Below are 14,484 nucleotides of genomic sequence, written 5' to 3' on the forward strand. Positions count from 1 at the left end.
ACTTAAATAAGCACATCATATCGATAATTATTGGCACACAATTTACAACATTTTATCAAAATACATTATTTAAAAAACAACTATGAACAATGTTATCAATTTTAAATAAATTTCCCGAAAATATGCACAAATTTAAAAAGTAAATTCGGGTTAAAAAATAATATTTTCAGATTATTACTACATACAGTATTTAAGTAATTTTTAATGGAGAAAGTTAGGATAGTGTCGCTATTACAAGCAATAAAAAATACTCAAAAGATGATAAAAAAAAATAAAATTTGCTAACCACCAATTTTATAAGCGAATATACAGCGTATATATATATATATATATTTTTTTTTTATTAATTTTGTTATTTTTTTGGTGGTGGATAGCAACATTTATTGACATTCTAGCACAAAAACAAGCAATACGGTAATACATAGTAAGCAAACAAAATTACTATTACAATTGTTTTGGAATGCGCTACAAAGTACTTTAAAAACATTATTTTTTTCTTTGTTGCCTCCGATGTTTGCGATTTTAAGTAAGAATTATTTTTTTACAGTTTAGGAACAAATTTGGTTATTGGATTTAAGTGTACTTTAAAAAAAATTTACACATTTTTTTCCATTTTTAAAATAGCTTTTGAACTACACGCTGAAAAAATTTAAGCCTTATAAGTTAGCATACATAGACACACAATTTTAATTTAAATTCACAAATATAACAAGTACATTAGTTTTAATTTTTTTTCAAATATTTATGTAAAAAAATGATTTGTTTTTTGCTAGAGTTTGTTGAATTTTTTTTGCAGTTTAATGGTTAGTTAATGTTTGACTATAGCTTTATTTTATTAACATGGTTTACAAGCTTTCGTAAAGTTCAGTTAGTCTACCTTTTAATTTTTGGGATATTTCTACTCTGGGAAAATCTGGGATATTTCCACTCTGGAAACTGCTAAAATCGTCGTATGTTTCAATAGCAAAATCTTGTCGTTTTTTTTTCAGTTCTTCATTTGTTTCTGCCGCCAAGTATTTTGTGGTGGCTAGGGTGGTTAAATTAACTCTACATACACAACACACTATAAATTCTTGAATAGCTCAGTTATTCTAAGCCGTAGTTTCTCAGGAGTTTTTGCTAGCTCTTGGTCGGATAACTTGTATATAACAGCATTGTTTCTACGTAGGATCTTTGCTTGTTGATTTGTTTCTTTTTCCAGGTATTTTGTGGTGGTTAAAGCAAGGTTGTATATGCCCCATGCTTTAGTATTGGGAAGTGCTGAAATTATGCCAACACGGTCGCCTGGTTTAAAAGGATGGGGTCGTTTCCAAGCTTTATCAAATGCGCTGAAAGCTTTCTCATATTGGCCTGTTGCGCCGTAATATTTCATAGCCTGAATGATACAGCTGGCCGCCATGTTAATTTCAAAATTTTTGTCGGCAATTTCTACCAGTTGGTTACATTCCTTATTCCACTCACTCTTCGTATCTGCGTCCATTTTCTCAAACCCGCTACATTTAAGAGCCCTGCAGTGCGCCTTAATCATATATTTGTAGGCATTAAGCATAGTGTAAGGTGTACCAGTAACTAGCTGATACTTCCCTTCGTCATAGCGGTCGAGGTCGCGGTCGCGGTCGGGGTCGCGGTCGCGGTCGCCCTTATCATCAAGTAGGTCTTTGGCTTGTCTGTAGAGTTCATTCCAATTAGATTCACGATTTTGCAATTTCCAAGGTAGAATAGAATTTGCAAACGAAACATATTCGTGTAGCAGACCAATTTCAGTTTCCTCACGAACCCCCTTAGCGATGTTGTAAGATAATAATGAGTAATACTCGCATTTCTGTTGGTCAATCGATTCCATTTCTTCTTTTCTGTACAAGACCTGTCTTCCGTAGATATGGAAAATACTTGCAAGGCGTTCAGCAAAAAATACCTTTTTCAGTTGTTCAATCGTAAGAAGGTTTGTTGTTTCACGTAATAGTTTAATTTGGTCAGTGGTGAGTGATTGCCCTTTGTCCACAGCATCTTGAATAGTCTTAAGCATTAGCCTTGCACTTTCATTAGAAATTGCCTGATTTTTATGAGTTATGTTAACCGCAAAGCTTTTTAAATCGTCCTGGTTTAACTTGAGGGTTTGACGAACATATTTGTCAATGTATTCGTCTGCAATGTTGTTGCCTGCATTTTTACATTTTTTAACCACAGTGACAGCAACTTTTTGTGGGTTAGCGTCAGTCGTGTAGTCTAACGTTTTGTCTCTTTTGTTTGAAATTTTAAAGAGTTTTTTCCAGTTTACCAATTTTTCCAGTTTACTGTCACTAATAGCGCAGATTACATTCCAAGCAAACTCTGCTGCTTTCCATAAAGGTTCAAGTGAATCCTTTTTATAAACTCCTTGCAAGTTAGCCTGACCCAGCAGCTCAAACACCCGACACATTTTCATGGATAAAAGGAAGTTTGCCTCCACGTTGTCATCCAAATCACAAATCTCTGTTTTAAGTTTTTCACACAATGCTTGCTTGTGGTGCTTTAAATCCTGAAGTAATTTATTATCGGTTACAAGTCGATTATCCTTATCTAATATACCAATCACTGAATCAACAGCGACGTTTAAACTTTCCGTATTAGTCTTACTGGGTATCTCACATTCTGGAATCGTAATATATCCATTGGGATAGTCAAAGGTTGTGAAGGTTACACCTTTAGCTTTCAGACGGGCAATAACGTCGTAGGTTTCCATAATATTTAAGGCATGAACCTCATCTGACGTATACTTGATGTTTGTTGATTCGCCTCGCAGTAGTTGCATTATTTTTGACACTAGCATCACTGGTAAGTTGTCGTGCTTGAAATAACGCCAAACTTGAAGAAGTTTTTCATCGTTTTTTAAATTGGTGTTTACGTTTTCCTCATTCAAACCGTTTAAATTGTTAAGAGCAACATAAGCACCAACATTGGCATTGACATTTGAAACTTTCTTTAGCATTGAAATTGTGGTTTTGATAACCTTAACAGAAATAGAAGTAGTTTTCATTATTCTTAGGTAATGTTTGTATGGCATATTGTTGTTCTCGCAAAAAAGTCGAGCAGCAAATAAACTAATTGGTTTGCCGTCATAAAAATTTGCTAGTTGTTTTGCAACTTCTCTGTCACCGTCACCGTTATTATCCAGCAGGTAATCGATAGCTTCTCTTTCATTAAATCCAGTGATTTCGACTTTTCGAAAACGACTCATTGCCCGAGATTCCTGGTCAGTAAATAAAATATCCTTTCCACTTGTAACAAACAAAAGCTTGACGGCATCATTATCATGGTTTATTACTTCTTGAATGGCGTTTCGTACTAAAAATATGGCGTCTTTGTCGCTTTGAAATTCTGGCAATAAAGTTACCCAAAAGGTGGTTTCCGAGTTTCCATCGTTTAACATTCTAATGAGTTCCTGAAACACGTTTTCCCCGCCTAAATTTACCTTCATTCTTTTAAAATCATGACATATCTTTTCAAATTCAGAAATTAATGACGATTTACTACTAATAGAAACTTTCCAAGTTTCAGGGATGTCGTGTAGAAGACATTTTGCCGTGTATTTTTTCCCGGTGCCTCGATCTCCGTACAGTTGCACAACTCGGTTTTTACTGAACTCATTTTTAGCATTTATCACAGATTCGACGTTTTCTTTCTGTAATAATGCAAAAAAAACTATTTTTTTAACAAAGTTTTAATAAATAAATACACGTGCCATAATAAAACAACATAAATTTTATTATTTTTTCAATTATCGAAAAGCTTTTAAAAACAACTACTGTTAAATAAGTGGGCATATTATTCAATAGTAGTAGGTTAATATTATACTTAAAGTAGATAGCTTATAAGCTTGAACGTTAATCGGCATGACAAGCTACTGCCACCCACACAAAAGCAGTGTTGTGTTTTTTTGCAAAGTCTATATACTTTTATCCTAACTTATTGCAAATTGCCAGTTTATAAAATCCACATTGCCGTTGTATATTCTACTTTAAGCATAAAGTTAAACAAAATAAAGCCAGTTTCCCATTACATCAATAATTTACGACGAGAAAAATATATTTACATTTTCAAACACATACAAATCTAAATATACACCAAATGGCTTACAATGTCCAATGGTTTTTTCACAAGCGGCGGGAATTGAGTACTATCTGGTATTCCCATGATAACTTAATTATCTAAAAATAAATCAGTGGTCTATAAGTTCTGATATTTATAATTAATATATTAAAAGCAATTCATTATCTTACGTAACACTACAAACTAACGCTATAACTTTTACTTAACATTAAAATGTTGGTTTACAGTGTGAGAAAATTCCAAATATTTTTTGTTTTTTTTAAAACTAATAAAAAGGGGTTTAAAAATAATTAAATTGACAAATAAAAACGTAAATTAATTAAATAAAGGCTCCAAATAAAAACGTAATTTGTCAAAAATAAGCCGCACTGTGTTTACGAAGTTTATGCTGACTTCACTAGTTTAGTGCTGGCCTATGATAACGCATTTCGCTTTAAAATAAAATGCGGGATTTTATTTCAAATAACTGGTTTATAAACTGTAACTCTTACTTGATATAGTTTAAGTTGTCGCGTTCTATAAAGTTGTTTTTTTTTAATTAAAAAGTGCTTTACTTTTTTTTACTTATACATAAAGCTAAAATAACTAATAAAGTCGTACGAGTATAACATTTTTTCGTAAATATAGCATTATTTAACTAAATGTTTTTCGTTTCGTCATTCATCACCCTATTATTTTTTTTTGATTTAACCTAAGATTACATTTTCTGGTTTCAATTTATTTAAAAACGTGTGTACGTGTGTACATATTGACTGTAACATTATGTTGTATAAACTTTTATAAATTACCCGAATTCGAAGAATCAAAAGTACATAAAGTCGCAGTCCGTTGACCCGCCTTCTAATAAATTTAAAAAATTAACGAGAATTTTAATAATTATGTTGTAGCAACCTTGGTAAAATTGCTTGTTAAACTTTAACATATCAACTTGATTTAAAAAATCTAAAAAATTGCTGTGTGTGTTAGGCTCGTAAAAGTTTTTTTCGTTGTGCATCGACCGATTTTAATATTACCTTTTAAAAGAGAACATTTTGTTTACCTATGTCATAATTTACATGCAATGTCTGACAATTTTAAGAGAATTGCTATATTGCAACCAGTAACTTTGGGATGTACTGAAATATATCGTTTTGCAAAACACTGCAATCAATATTTGTTCCCCTGATAAGTTTACAACCTCCTGAATTAATCATTTGCCATGTTGTGCCTTGCAGTATTTAGTATTTGTGTTTAAACTTAAGAATACATCGTGTATCATTAAATTAAAAATTATTTTGTGTACGTGCATACATATTGACTGTTACTCTTGTTGTTTAAACTTTAGATTATACTTTCCCAAATTCGAAAAATTAGAAATACATAAAGTCGCAGTCCGTTGACCCGTTATTATTACCTCAAAATAAATTTTATTAACGTATGTAAGCTAGGTTACAAGGTGGAAGTATATGCTAACAATATTACACTTGGTATTTAAAATTTATAATTTTGCACTAAAAGTATGTTTTTATAAGCCATTTTTTATTTTTATAGTGTTTTTCTTAAATCTATTTTATTTTAATATTACAGGCAGTGTTACACAAAATTATCAAAAATGGTACGAGTATAACATTTTTTCGTAAATATAGCATTTTTTAACTAAATGTTTTTTGTTTCGTCATTCATTACCCTATTATTTTTTTTTGATTTAACTTAAGATTACATTTTCTGGTTTCAATTTATTTAAAAACGTGTGTACGTGTGTACATATTGACTGTAACATTATGTTTTATAAACTTTTATAAATTACCCGAATTCGAAGAATCAAAAGTACATAAAGTCGCAGTCCGTTGACCCGCCTTCCAATAAATTTAAAAAATTAACGAGAATTTTAATAATTATGTTGTAGCAACCTTGGTAAAATTGCTTGTTAAACTTTAACATATCAACTTGCATTAAAGGATGTAAATAAATTGCTGTGTTTGTTAGGCTCGTAAAATTTTTTTTCGTTGTGCATCGATCAATTTTAATATTACCTTTTAAAAGAGAACATTTTGTTTACCTATGTCATAATTTACATGCAATGTCTGACAATTTTAAGAGAATTGCTATATTGCAACCAGTAACTTTGGGATGTACTGAAATATATCGTCTTGCAAAACACTGCAATCAATATTTGTTCCCCTGATAAGTTTACAACCTCCTGAATTAATCATTTGCCATGTTGTGCCTTGCAGTATTTAGTATTTGTGTTTAAACTTAAGAATACATCGTGTATCATTAAATTAAAAATTATTTTGTGTACGTGCATACATATTGATTGTTACTCTTGTTGTTTAAACTTTAGATTATACTTTCCCAAATTCGAAGAACTAGAAATACATAAAGTCGCAGTCCGTTGACCCGTTATTACTACCTCAAAATAAATTTTATTAACGTATGTAAGCTAGGTTACAAGGTGGAAGTATATGCTAACAATATTACACTTGGTATTTAAAATTTATAATTTTGCACTAAAAGTATGTTTTTATAAGTCATTTTTTATTTTTATAGTGTTTTTCTTAAATCTATTTTATTTTAATATTACAGGCAGTGTTACACAAAATTATCAAAAATGGTTTAAATTTTCTGACATTTTGAATTACATATTGTTGTTTAATTATATTACAAAGAAGAACATTAACCGTTTACCATCAGTAAGCCTATATGCGGTGTTAATTTACAAAGCCCCATAGCTTAAACACGACTCCATAGCGCACCCCGTTTGGTAAAATATTAATAAAAACTCATCTTAAGGTGATAGAAAAAAATTGTTATAATAAATTTTGTTTTTTGGCTGTTAGTTATTAACGTAAATTATTTACCTTTTATATGTTTTTAAAAATATATATGCCTGTTATATTAAAACTATGCATTCTAATCTTTTATGAACATATTTATTCACGTTATTATACTGATTTCATAAACTAAGGGATATAACACATACATATTTAATCATTATTAAATTAAACGCAATATTATATAGGGTAGCTAAATTAACTCTACATACACAACACACTATAAATTCTCAAATAGTTCATTTAATCTCAGCTGTAGTTTCTCGGGAACTTTTGTCAGCTCTTGGTCGGGTAATTTGTAGGTTACAGCATTGTTTCTACGTAAGATCTTTGCTTGTCGATTTGTTTCTTTTCCCAAGTATTTTGTAGTGGTTAAAGCAAGGTTGTATATGCCCCATGCTTTAGTATTGGGAAGTGCTGAAATTATGCCAACACGGTCGCCCGATTTAAAAGGATAGGGTAATTAGTATATTCAATTGATGAATGTTAATTAGTAAATTTAATATGTGTAATTTAATTCTCGAATTACTATTTACAGTAAACAAAATGCTTTTCCGCCCTAATTTAATAAACAACGACGTTTTGATTATATCTTATATATTAGCGACAAATAAGGAAAGATATCTTAACACTTTCAGTATATGGTTTATAATTACAAAAATATAGGCAGCTTAAACTGCACTAATATACCAGTTTCCAATATGTTTTTAGTTTTTAATAGTATTTTAATTTTTTTTACAGTAATGGAATATTCATAATATTTTTAACATTTTCCATGTTTTTAAAACGCACATTAAATAATCATTTTTAGACATTGTTTTGATTAAGCATATTAACCTAGGCTTACAGGTATATTTCTCTTAAGCAACACACTGGTATTTTTTACAGTATAATAATATATTATACGGTTATTACTTGAATAAGCACATTATATTGATAATTATTGGCACACAATTTACAATATTTTATAAAAATTCATTATTTAAAAAACAACTATGAACAATGTTATCAATTTTAAACCATTTGCCGATAATAAGCACAATTTAGAAAAGTAAATTCGGGTTAAAAAAATAATATTTTTTTAGATTATTACTACATACAGTATTAAAGTAATTTTGAAAGGTGGAAGTTTGGATAGTGTCGCTAATACAAGCAATAAAAAATACTCAAAAGATGATAAAAAAAATAAAATTTGCTAACCACCAATTTTATAAGCGAATATACAGCGTATATATATATTATTTTTTTTTTTTCATTAATTTTGTTATTTTTTTGGTGGTGGATAGCAACAATTACTGACATTCTAGCACAAAAACAAGCAATACGACAAACAAATAATTAGCAAATGAAATAAACACTACAATTCTTTTAAAGATTTTGTAATAATATTTACTTTTGTTTAAATAAATATATATAAAAAAACTATAAAAAGTTTTTAAAAAAATTGCTTGCTTTAATTTTAGTTTTAAACTGAAAAAATATCCACAATTCAGAAACAAATAAAAGTGCAAAAAAACAATATAAATTATGATAATAAAAAAAAAGTTTAATAAATGATAAAAAAGCTTAAAAACTACACAACTTAAATATGCTAAACAAAATTTTTTAAGGTTATTTTTTAGTAAAGAGTTTTACAACAAAATTGCTAAACACAAATATTTTTAAAATGATATGTGGCGTTTCGGCAAAAAGAATTTAAATTACAAATTTTGAAATTTCAGTAATTTTCACCTAATTAAATTAGTTCATAAATAAGTTATACTGAACTACCACACAAAAATATAACATCTACTAGTTTTTGTAAAATACAAATTTTTTTTTTTTTGTGGTAAAAAGCTAGTAAGTAAGCACCGACAAAATACAGCAAAACAGAATATTTTTAAAAATCGCAACCAGCCGTTTTTTACCATTTACGTAATTTTACTACAGGTTTAATGCGCAGAACGAGCTATAGCCTAAAATGTTGGGATTTAAGCTTTGGCCCAAATGTTAAAATGTAACTTTTTTTTTAATTTTGCGTTTAAGCGCGTCAATAATTTGGTGTTTTAGAGTTTTTTCTTGTGATTAGGTAATGTTTATACCTATTTTAAATCTAATGCAAAATTTTGAAACGCTAAATTACTGTGGTATGGATTTCATAGATTTTTTAATAAATCGAATTGATCAGTTAACCTTTTTTTTAATATTTCGGGTTTTAAATTTTCTAACTCTATGCGTAATTTGCTGTCGTAAAACGATAGCGCAGAGTCCCGTCTAAGTTTCTTCTCGTCAACACTTGGTCTTGTTTTTAAATATTCGGTGGTTGTCAATGCAAGGTTATAGATTGCCCACGCTCTTCTATTTAGATTTGCTGAAACTATTCCGATGTTTTCTTCGGGGTGGCCGGTATCAGGTCTCCAGGCCAAATCAAAAGCATTAAATGCCTTTTCGTACTGACCTGTTACGCCGTAGTATTTCATAGCCTGAATTATACAGCCTGTAGCTATATTAATTCGAAAATTTTGCTTTGCCAATTTTTTTAATTTTTTGCATTCTTGATTCCAAGTTGATTTTGTTCCTTCATCCATTTCCTCAAAGCTTCTATTTTTAAGAGCTCTGCAGTGCGCCTTTACGATATATCTGTAGGCATTAAGTTTTGTATAAGGTGTACCATAAACTAACTTATACTTTCCTTCTTCAAAAAGGTCGCCTGGATTTTGCAGAAGGTTGTTTGCTTTTTTGTAAACTTTATCCCATTTCGAATTTGGCTGTTGCAGTTCACGTGGTATTATGGAATTCGCGCGGGTAATATATTCTTGCAGCAAACCAATCTCAGTATCCTTTTTAATTTTTACGGCAATTTGTAGTGCCAGCTCTGCATAATACTCGCATTTCTTTTGGTCAATCAAATCCATTTCTTCTTTTCGGTACAAGACTTGTCTTCCGTAAATGTGGAAAATACTTGCAAGCCGTTCAGCAAAAAACACTTTTTTTAGGTTTTTTATTGTGAGAAGGTTGTTTGTTTCCCGTAAAAGTTTCAGGTGACCACGGTTAGGTGAATGTTTTCCGTCTACTACATCTTGAATACTTTTTAGCCTGCCTCGAGCATTTTCTTTTGAGGTCGCAGGGTCGTTTTTGGTGATATTTGCAACAAAATGCTCAAAGTTATCTGGATTTAACTTTAAGGTTTGAAGAACATATGTTTCAAGATGATCGTCATTTACATTTTTTGTTGCTTCGGAACATATCTGAACAAGAGAATGCGCCACTTTTTCCGGGTCGACTTCTTTTTTGTATTCTAACAGTTTATCATTGTCAGAAAGTTTAAACAAATTTATCCAGAATTTCTGCCACTTTTTGTTCTTAATAAAACGAATTAACTTCCATGCAAATTCAGCCGCAGTTAACAGAGGTTCCAGGGATTCTCTTTGATTGGCTTGTATTTTGCCCAACAGCTCATAAACTCGAAAAATTTTCATAGAAAGAAGAAAATTTTCTTTTTTGTCATTTAAATCACTACGTTCCATTTTCAATTTCTCGCACAAGGATTGTAGATGGTCAGTTAAATCTCTTAATAGCTCCTTTCCTTGAAGTTGTCGATTATCTTTTCCCAAAATTCCTATGATAGAATCAATTGCAACGTGAAGACTTTCTGTATTAGTTTGTAAGACAAATTCTGGAATTGTAACGTATCCATGCGGATAGTCAAACGATGTAAAATGTATGTCTTTTTTAGTTCTAAGACAAGAAATAACGTCGTAGGTGTCCAAAATGTTTAATGCATGAATGTCATCTGGCATGTACTGGATGTTTGTGTTATTTTGCACCAGTTGCAAAATTTTCGATACTAATATCACAGGTAATTTTTCGTGCTTAAAATAACTCCAAACTTTTAAAAGTTTTTCAGCCTTTTCATCTGCTTCTGTAAGGGCACAATATGTGTTATTACCTGAGTTATCTAAGTTGGTAATGACAGCATAGCAATTTGCTTTTTTATTGTCTTCTTTGTTTAACAATTGAAGAGTGTCAATTTCTATCCGTTTCCTTGTAGGATTACATCTGAACATTAAAAGGTAATATTTGTATGGTAAATTTTTCTTTTTGCAAAATAAGCGAGCAGCATACAAACAAATGGGTGTATTGTTGAAATACTTAGCAAGTTCTGTAGCGTATTTTTTGTCTTCGTCTGAAGGACCATCAGATGTAGCATCTAAATCAGTTGTATAAGGAAGTGGTTTAAGCAAAAATGTAATTGCTTCATTTGCGTTGAATCCAGTAACTTCTACTGTTTGAAATTTCCTCATTGCTCTAGATTCATAATCTGTAAAAATAACGTCTTTTTCCTTAGTTACAAACAAAAGCTTAACACCGTCTCTTTTTCTAGTATCTACTTTTCGAATTCCGTTTCTAAGAAGATAAATTGCATCTCTATCCTGTAGAAATGTTTGAGTCAAAGTTATTCCTACAATGACTTTAACATTTACGTCATTGAGAATTTCGACTAGTTCTTCAAATATGTTGTTTTCGCTTAAAGGAAATTGTGGAAAATAATGCTTACCAATACGGGTAAACTCGGAAATCATTGATGGTTTATCATCAATCTTAATGTACCAAGTATTAAAAGTTTTACTTAGAAGAAACTCGGCTGTGTATTTTTTGCCGACACCATTTTTCCCATACAGTTGTACAACTCGATATTGATCAAATTTATTCTTAGCATTAGTCACCGAATCGATGGAATTTATCTAAGAAGTTGGAATATCCTTTTTAAGATAGGTTTAATAAATAAGCTAATAAAATGTTTAAAAGTTTACTTATAGAATTTTTACCAAAAACTTTAATTCAACGCCGTCGAATTGTTTAAGTAAATAAACGACTGTTGCCTTGATAAATTATCTAGTTTATTTATTTATTTATTTTTTTTAATTTTTGTACTGGTTTGTTTTTCACAAGTAGGTTATAACGATGGTTTTTTTAATTACAAGAGCAAAAACTGGTTTGTAATATTTAAGATAATAAACTTTATTGTCGGCTTACTAATTGTAATGTTGTTCATGAAATACAATTTAAAAATAGTATAACATTACGAAATTTAAAAGAAATTACAAGAATTATTAAACTTACAATGTCTAAAGGTTCTTCGATAGGAGGTGGAAATTGTCCTGTATCGAGACTGGTTGGCATAATTACTTAAACGACTAGAAATAAAATAGTAAAAATAGAATTGTTTGTTGGAACGTAGTAATGGGTTTAATTACATAATAAATTACCAATTTTTAAAAAGTTTCGTTATTGAATATATCATTTAATTTTAGTTATATTTATTTAAACATCTTACTAAGAAATATAATCACACATACCGAATTGTTGAAAGTTGCAAAATAATTTATTGATTATTAATCTTTGAAAGCTGCAGGTTATTTACTTTATAAATTTTATCACTTGTTCTGTAGATATACTCACAATTATTATTTGATTTTAAAATATATAAATCTTAGTTAGTACGAACTCAATCATCAAGCACATGTTATGTTGCAAACTATGATCGTATCAAACTTTGTATTTAAGTTTACTTTCGATATTTAAAATAACATTTGTAAAATAATAAAATAACATTCGCATATTGTGTTTGTAACGACGAAAATAATAAAATAACATTCGCATATTGTGTTTGTAACGACGAACAATGTTTTAGCTTGCGCGTTTTGGCTTGGTAGCATAAAACTATGTTAAGGCCCGTTTACACCAAGCGCGTGCGCCGCGCGCAACGCAAAATTTTACGTTTGTTCTATTATGTCGGGGATTCCCCGAAAAGCTCTCTTTTTCGCTTCGCGTTGTTCGCAAGCGACAGACGCGAATTTCGCGTGTCAATTGTACGCAAAAATAGCCATAAAAAGGCAACTTAATTCTGAAATATAAAGTTATATACGTTTGCAAACTTATATTATTAAAAAATACATTAACATAGATTAATTACGGGTATATTTTTTACTAAATACCTACATTAACATATATTTTGACTGTAAACGCACCCAAAAAAATAAAATACTATAAATTTTTAAAATTTACTAAAATAAGTTATTTTTAAAGAAAAATATAAAAAATTATTTAATATAAGAAAAGTTTATAAGCGCAAAGCGAATTCCCGAATTTCGCGTTGCGCGCTTCGCGTCTTGTGTAAATAAAACATTTTGAATAAAAGGAGGGTAAACAAAATCTATAAAATAATAGAAAGACACACGCAAGTGTTAAAATGTAAAAAGAATTGTTGTAAAAGTCACGTTTAATTAAAATAACAAGTCGACTGTAAAAAAAACATAAAAATATTTTTCAACAGAATACAGTTTAAAAAAATATTCAAATAAAATAGTAAAATATATAAATTTAATCTATATAAACTACACTAAATAATATCACAATTTATTACTAGGTATTATAAATAACTGATACCGACTTATTGCCTAGGCTGCTAGCATACCGACTTATTGCCTAGGCTGCTAAACGAGTGCTACTTTTTATAAGCTGCTGTTGATATAAAAAAAACTTAGTTTTTTTGGTTTTAGGCGAGATTTTGTCTTATATATATTTTAATCCTAATTAAATAATTGACAATCTTTTTAAATAATATAATTAAACCTAATAATTTTAAATGTAACATTCAAATTACTTTTGTACAAGTATGACGAGTTCTAAGATAAATTAAAGTTGTTTTTTAGTATACTAACTGTTCTATATTGAATAAGATTAAAATAAAAACAAACATTGTTTTAAACACAAAGTTGGTAAATGAGCAAGCAGTTATTTTGCACCTGTTATACACCTTACCCTGCCATAAACGTTGGTTTCTTATTAAAAAATTTAAAAAACTTTCCACTGAAGGAATTTTTTGCGGTGTTGTACTGTTTCAGGGTTGTTATCTAAACTTTGGATCAAATTTCCCGTAACGAAACAATAAAAAAAGCTTGTGTGAACATTGACTGGTCCTTTGTCATTTAACATGTACTAAACACTTGCGCATTTAAAAAAAATTTGAAACCCACCTGAAGATTTTGTGTGTAATTGAAGATGTGTTGGGATTGTTGTTTAAATTGAATAAATCACCTTGGTTTCAAGAAATAAATATGAATCAAGTGAACGAACTACAAAGTTTAAAATGTGTTGTCAGGTTATTGCAAAACTATTATTAAGTTTCGAAAATTGTTTTACCACACGAGACTGGTAACAGTTACTACTTTGTGAAATCAATCAACTTTAAGGTTACCTATCAAGGGAAATTACATCGTATTTAGGTCATAAATCGCGGGTAATATCGTACAATTTTAGGTAACAGTAAAATAGACCAACTTGTGTACGTTTGTACATATTGACTATTACTTAATGTTGTTTAAACTTTAGATATAATTTCCCAAATTCAAGGAATTAAAAGTATATAAAGGCGAGGTCTGTTGACCTGTTTATGCCTTCGAATATATTTTATAAGCGTGGGGAAGCTAAAGAATACATGGTAGGGCAAGTACAGTAACGAATCATTTTTCAATTAATATTTTTTAATTTTTATTTTGACATGACAAGTATGAAATTTATTATAACTCGTTTCAATTTT

At 29.8% G+C, this 14,484-nt stretch overlaps 1 protein-coding gene across 1 annotated transcript; it reads right to left on the bottom strand.

The window, feature by feature from the left end:
- Nucleotides 1-7,099: 7,099 nt before the first annotated feature.
- LOC145743195 (uncharacterized) lies at nucleotides 7,100-13,716 on the bottom strand. The gene is made up of 3 exons (XM_082561110.1): nucleotides 12,242-13,716; nucleotides 12,006-12,079; nucleotides 7,100-11,626 (listed from the first exon to the last, which is right to left on the bottom strand). The coding sequence occupies exons 2-3, from the start codon at nucleotides 12,063-12,065 to the stop codon at nucleotides 9,038-9,040; spliced, it is 2,649 nt and encodes an 882-aa protein (XP_082417236.1). The 5' UTR covers nucleotides 12,066-12,079; nucleotides 12,242-13,716; the 3' UTR covers nucleotides 7,100-9,037.
- Nucleotides 13,717-14,484: the final 768 nt, after the last annotated feature.

This window comes from Corella eumyota, chromosome 2, assembly GCF_963082875.1.
Source record: "Corella eumyota chromosome 2, kaCorEumy4.1, whole genome shotgun sequence".
NCBI lineage: Eukaryota > Metazoa > Chordata > Ascidiacea > Phlebobranchia > Corellidae > Corella > Corella eumyota.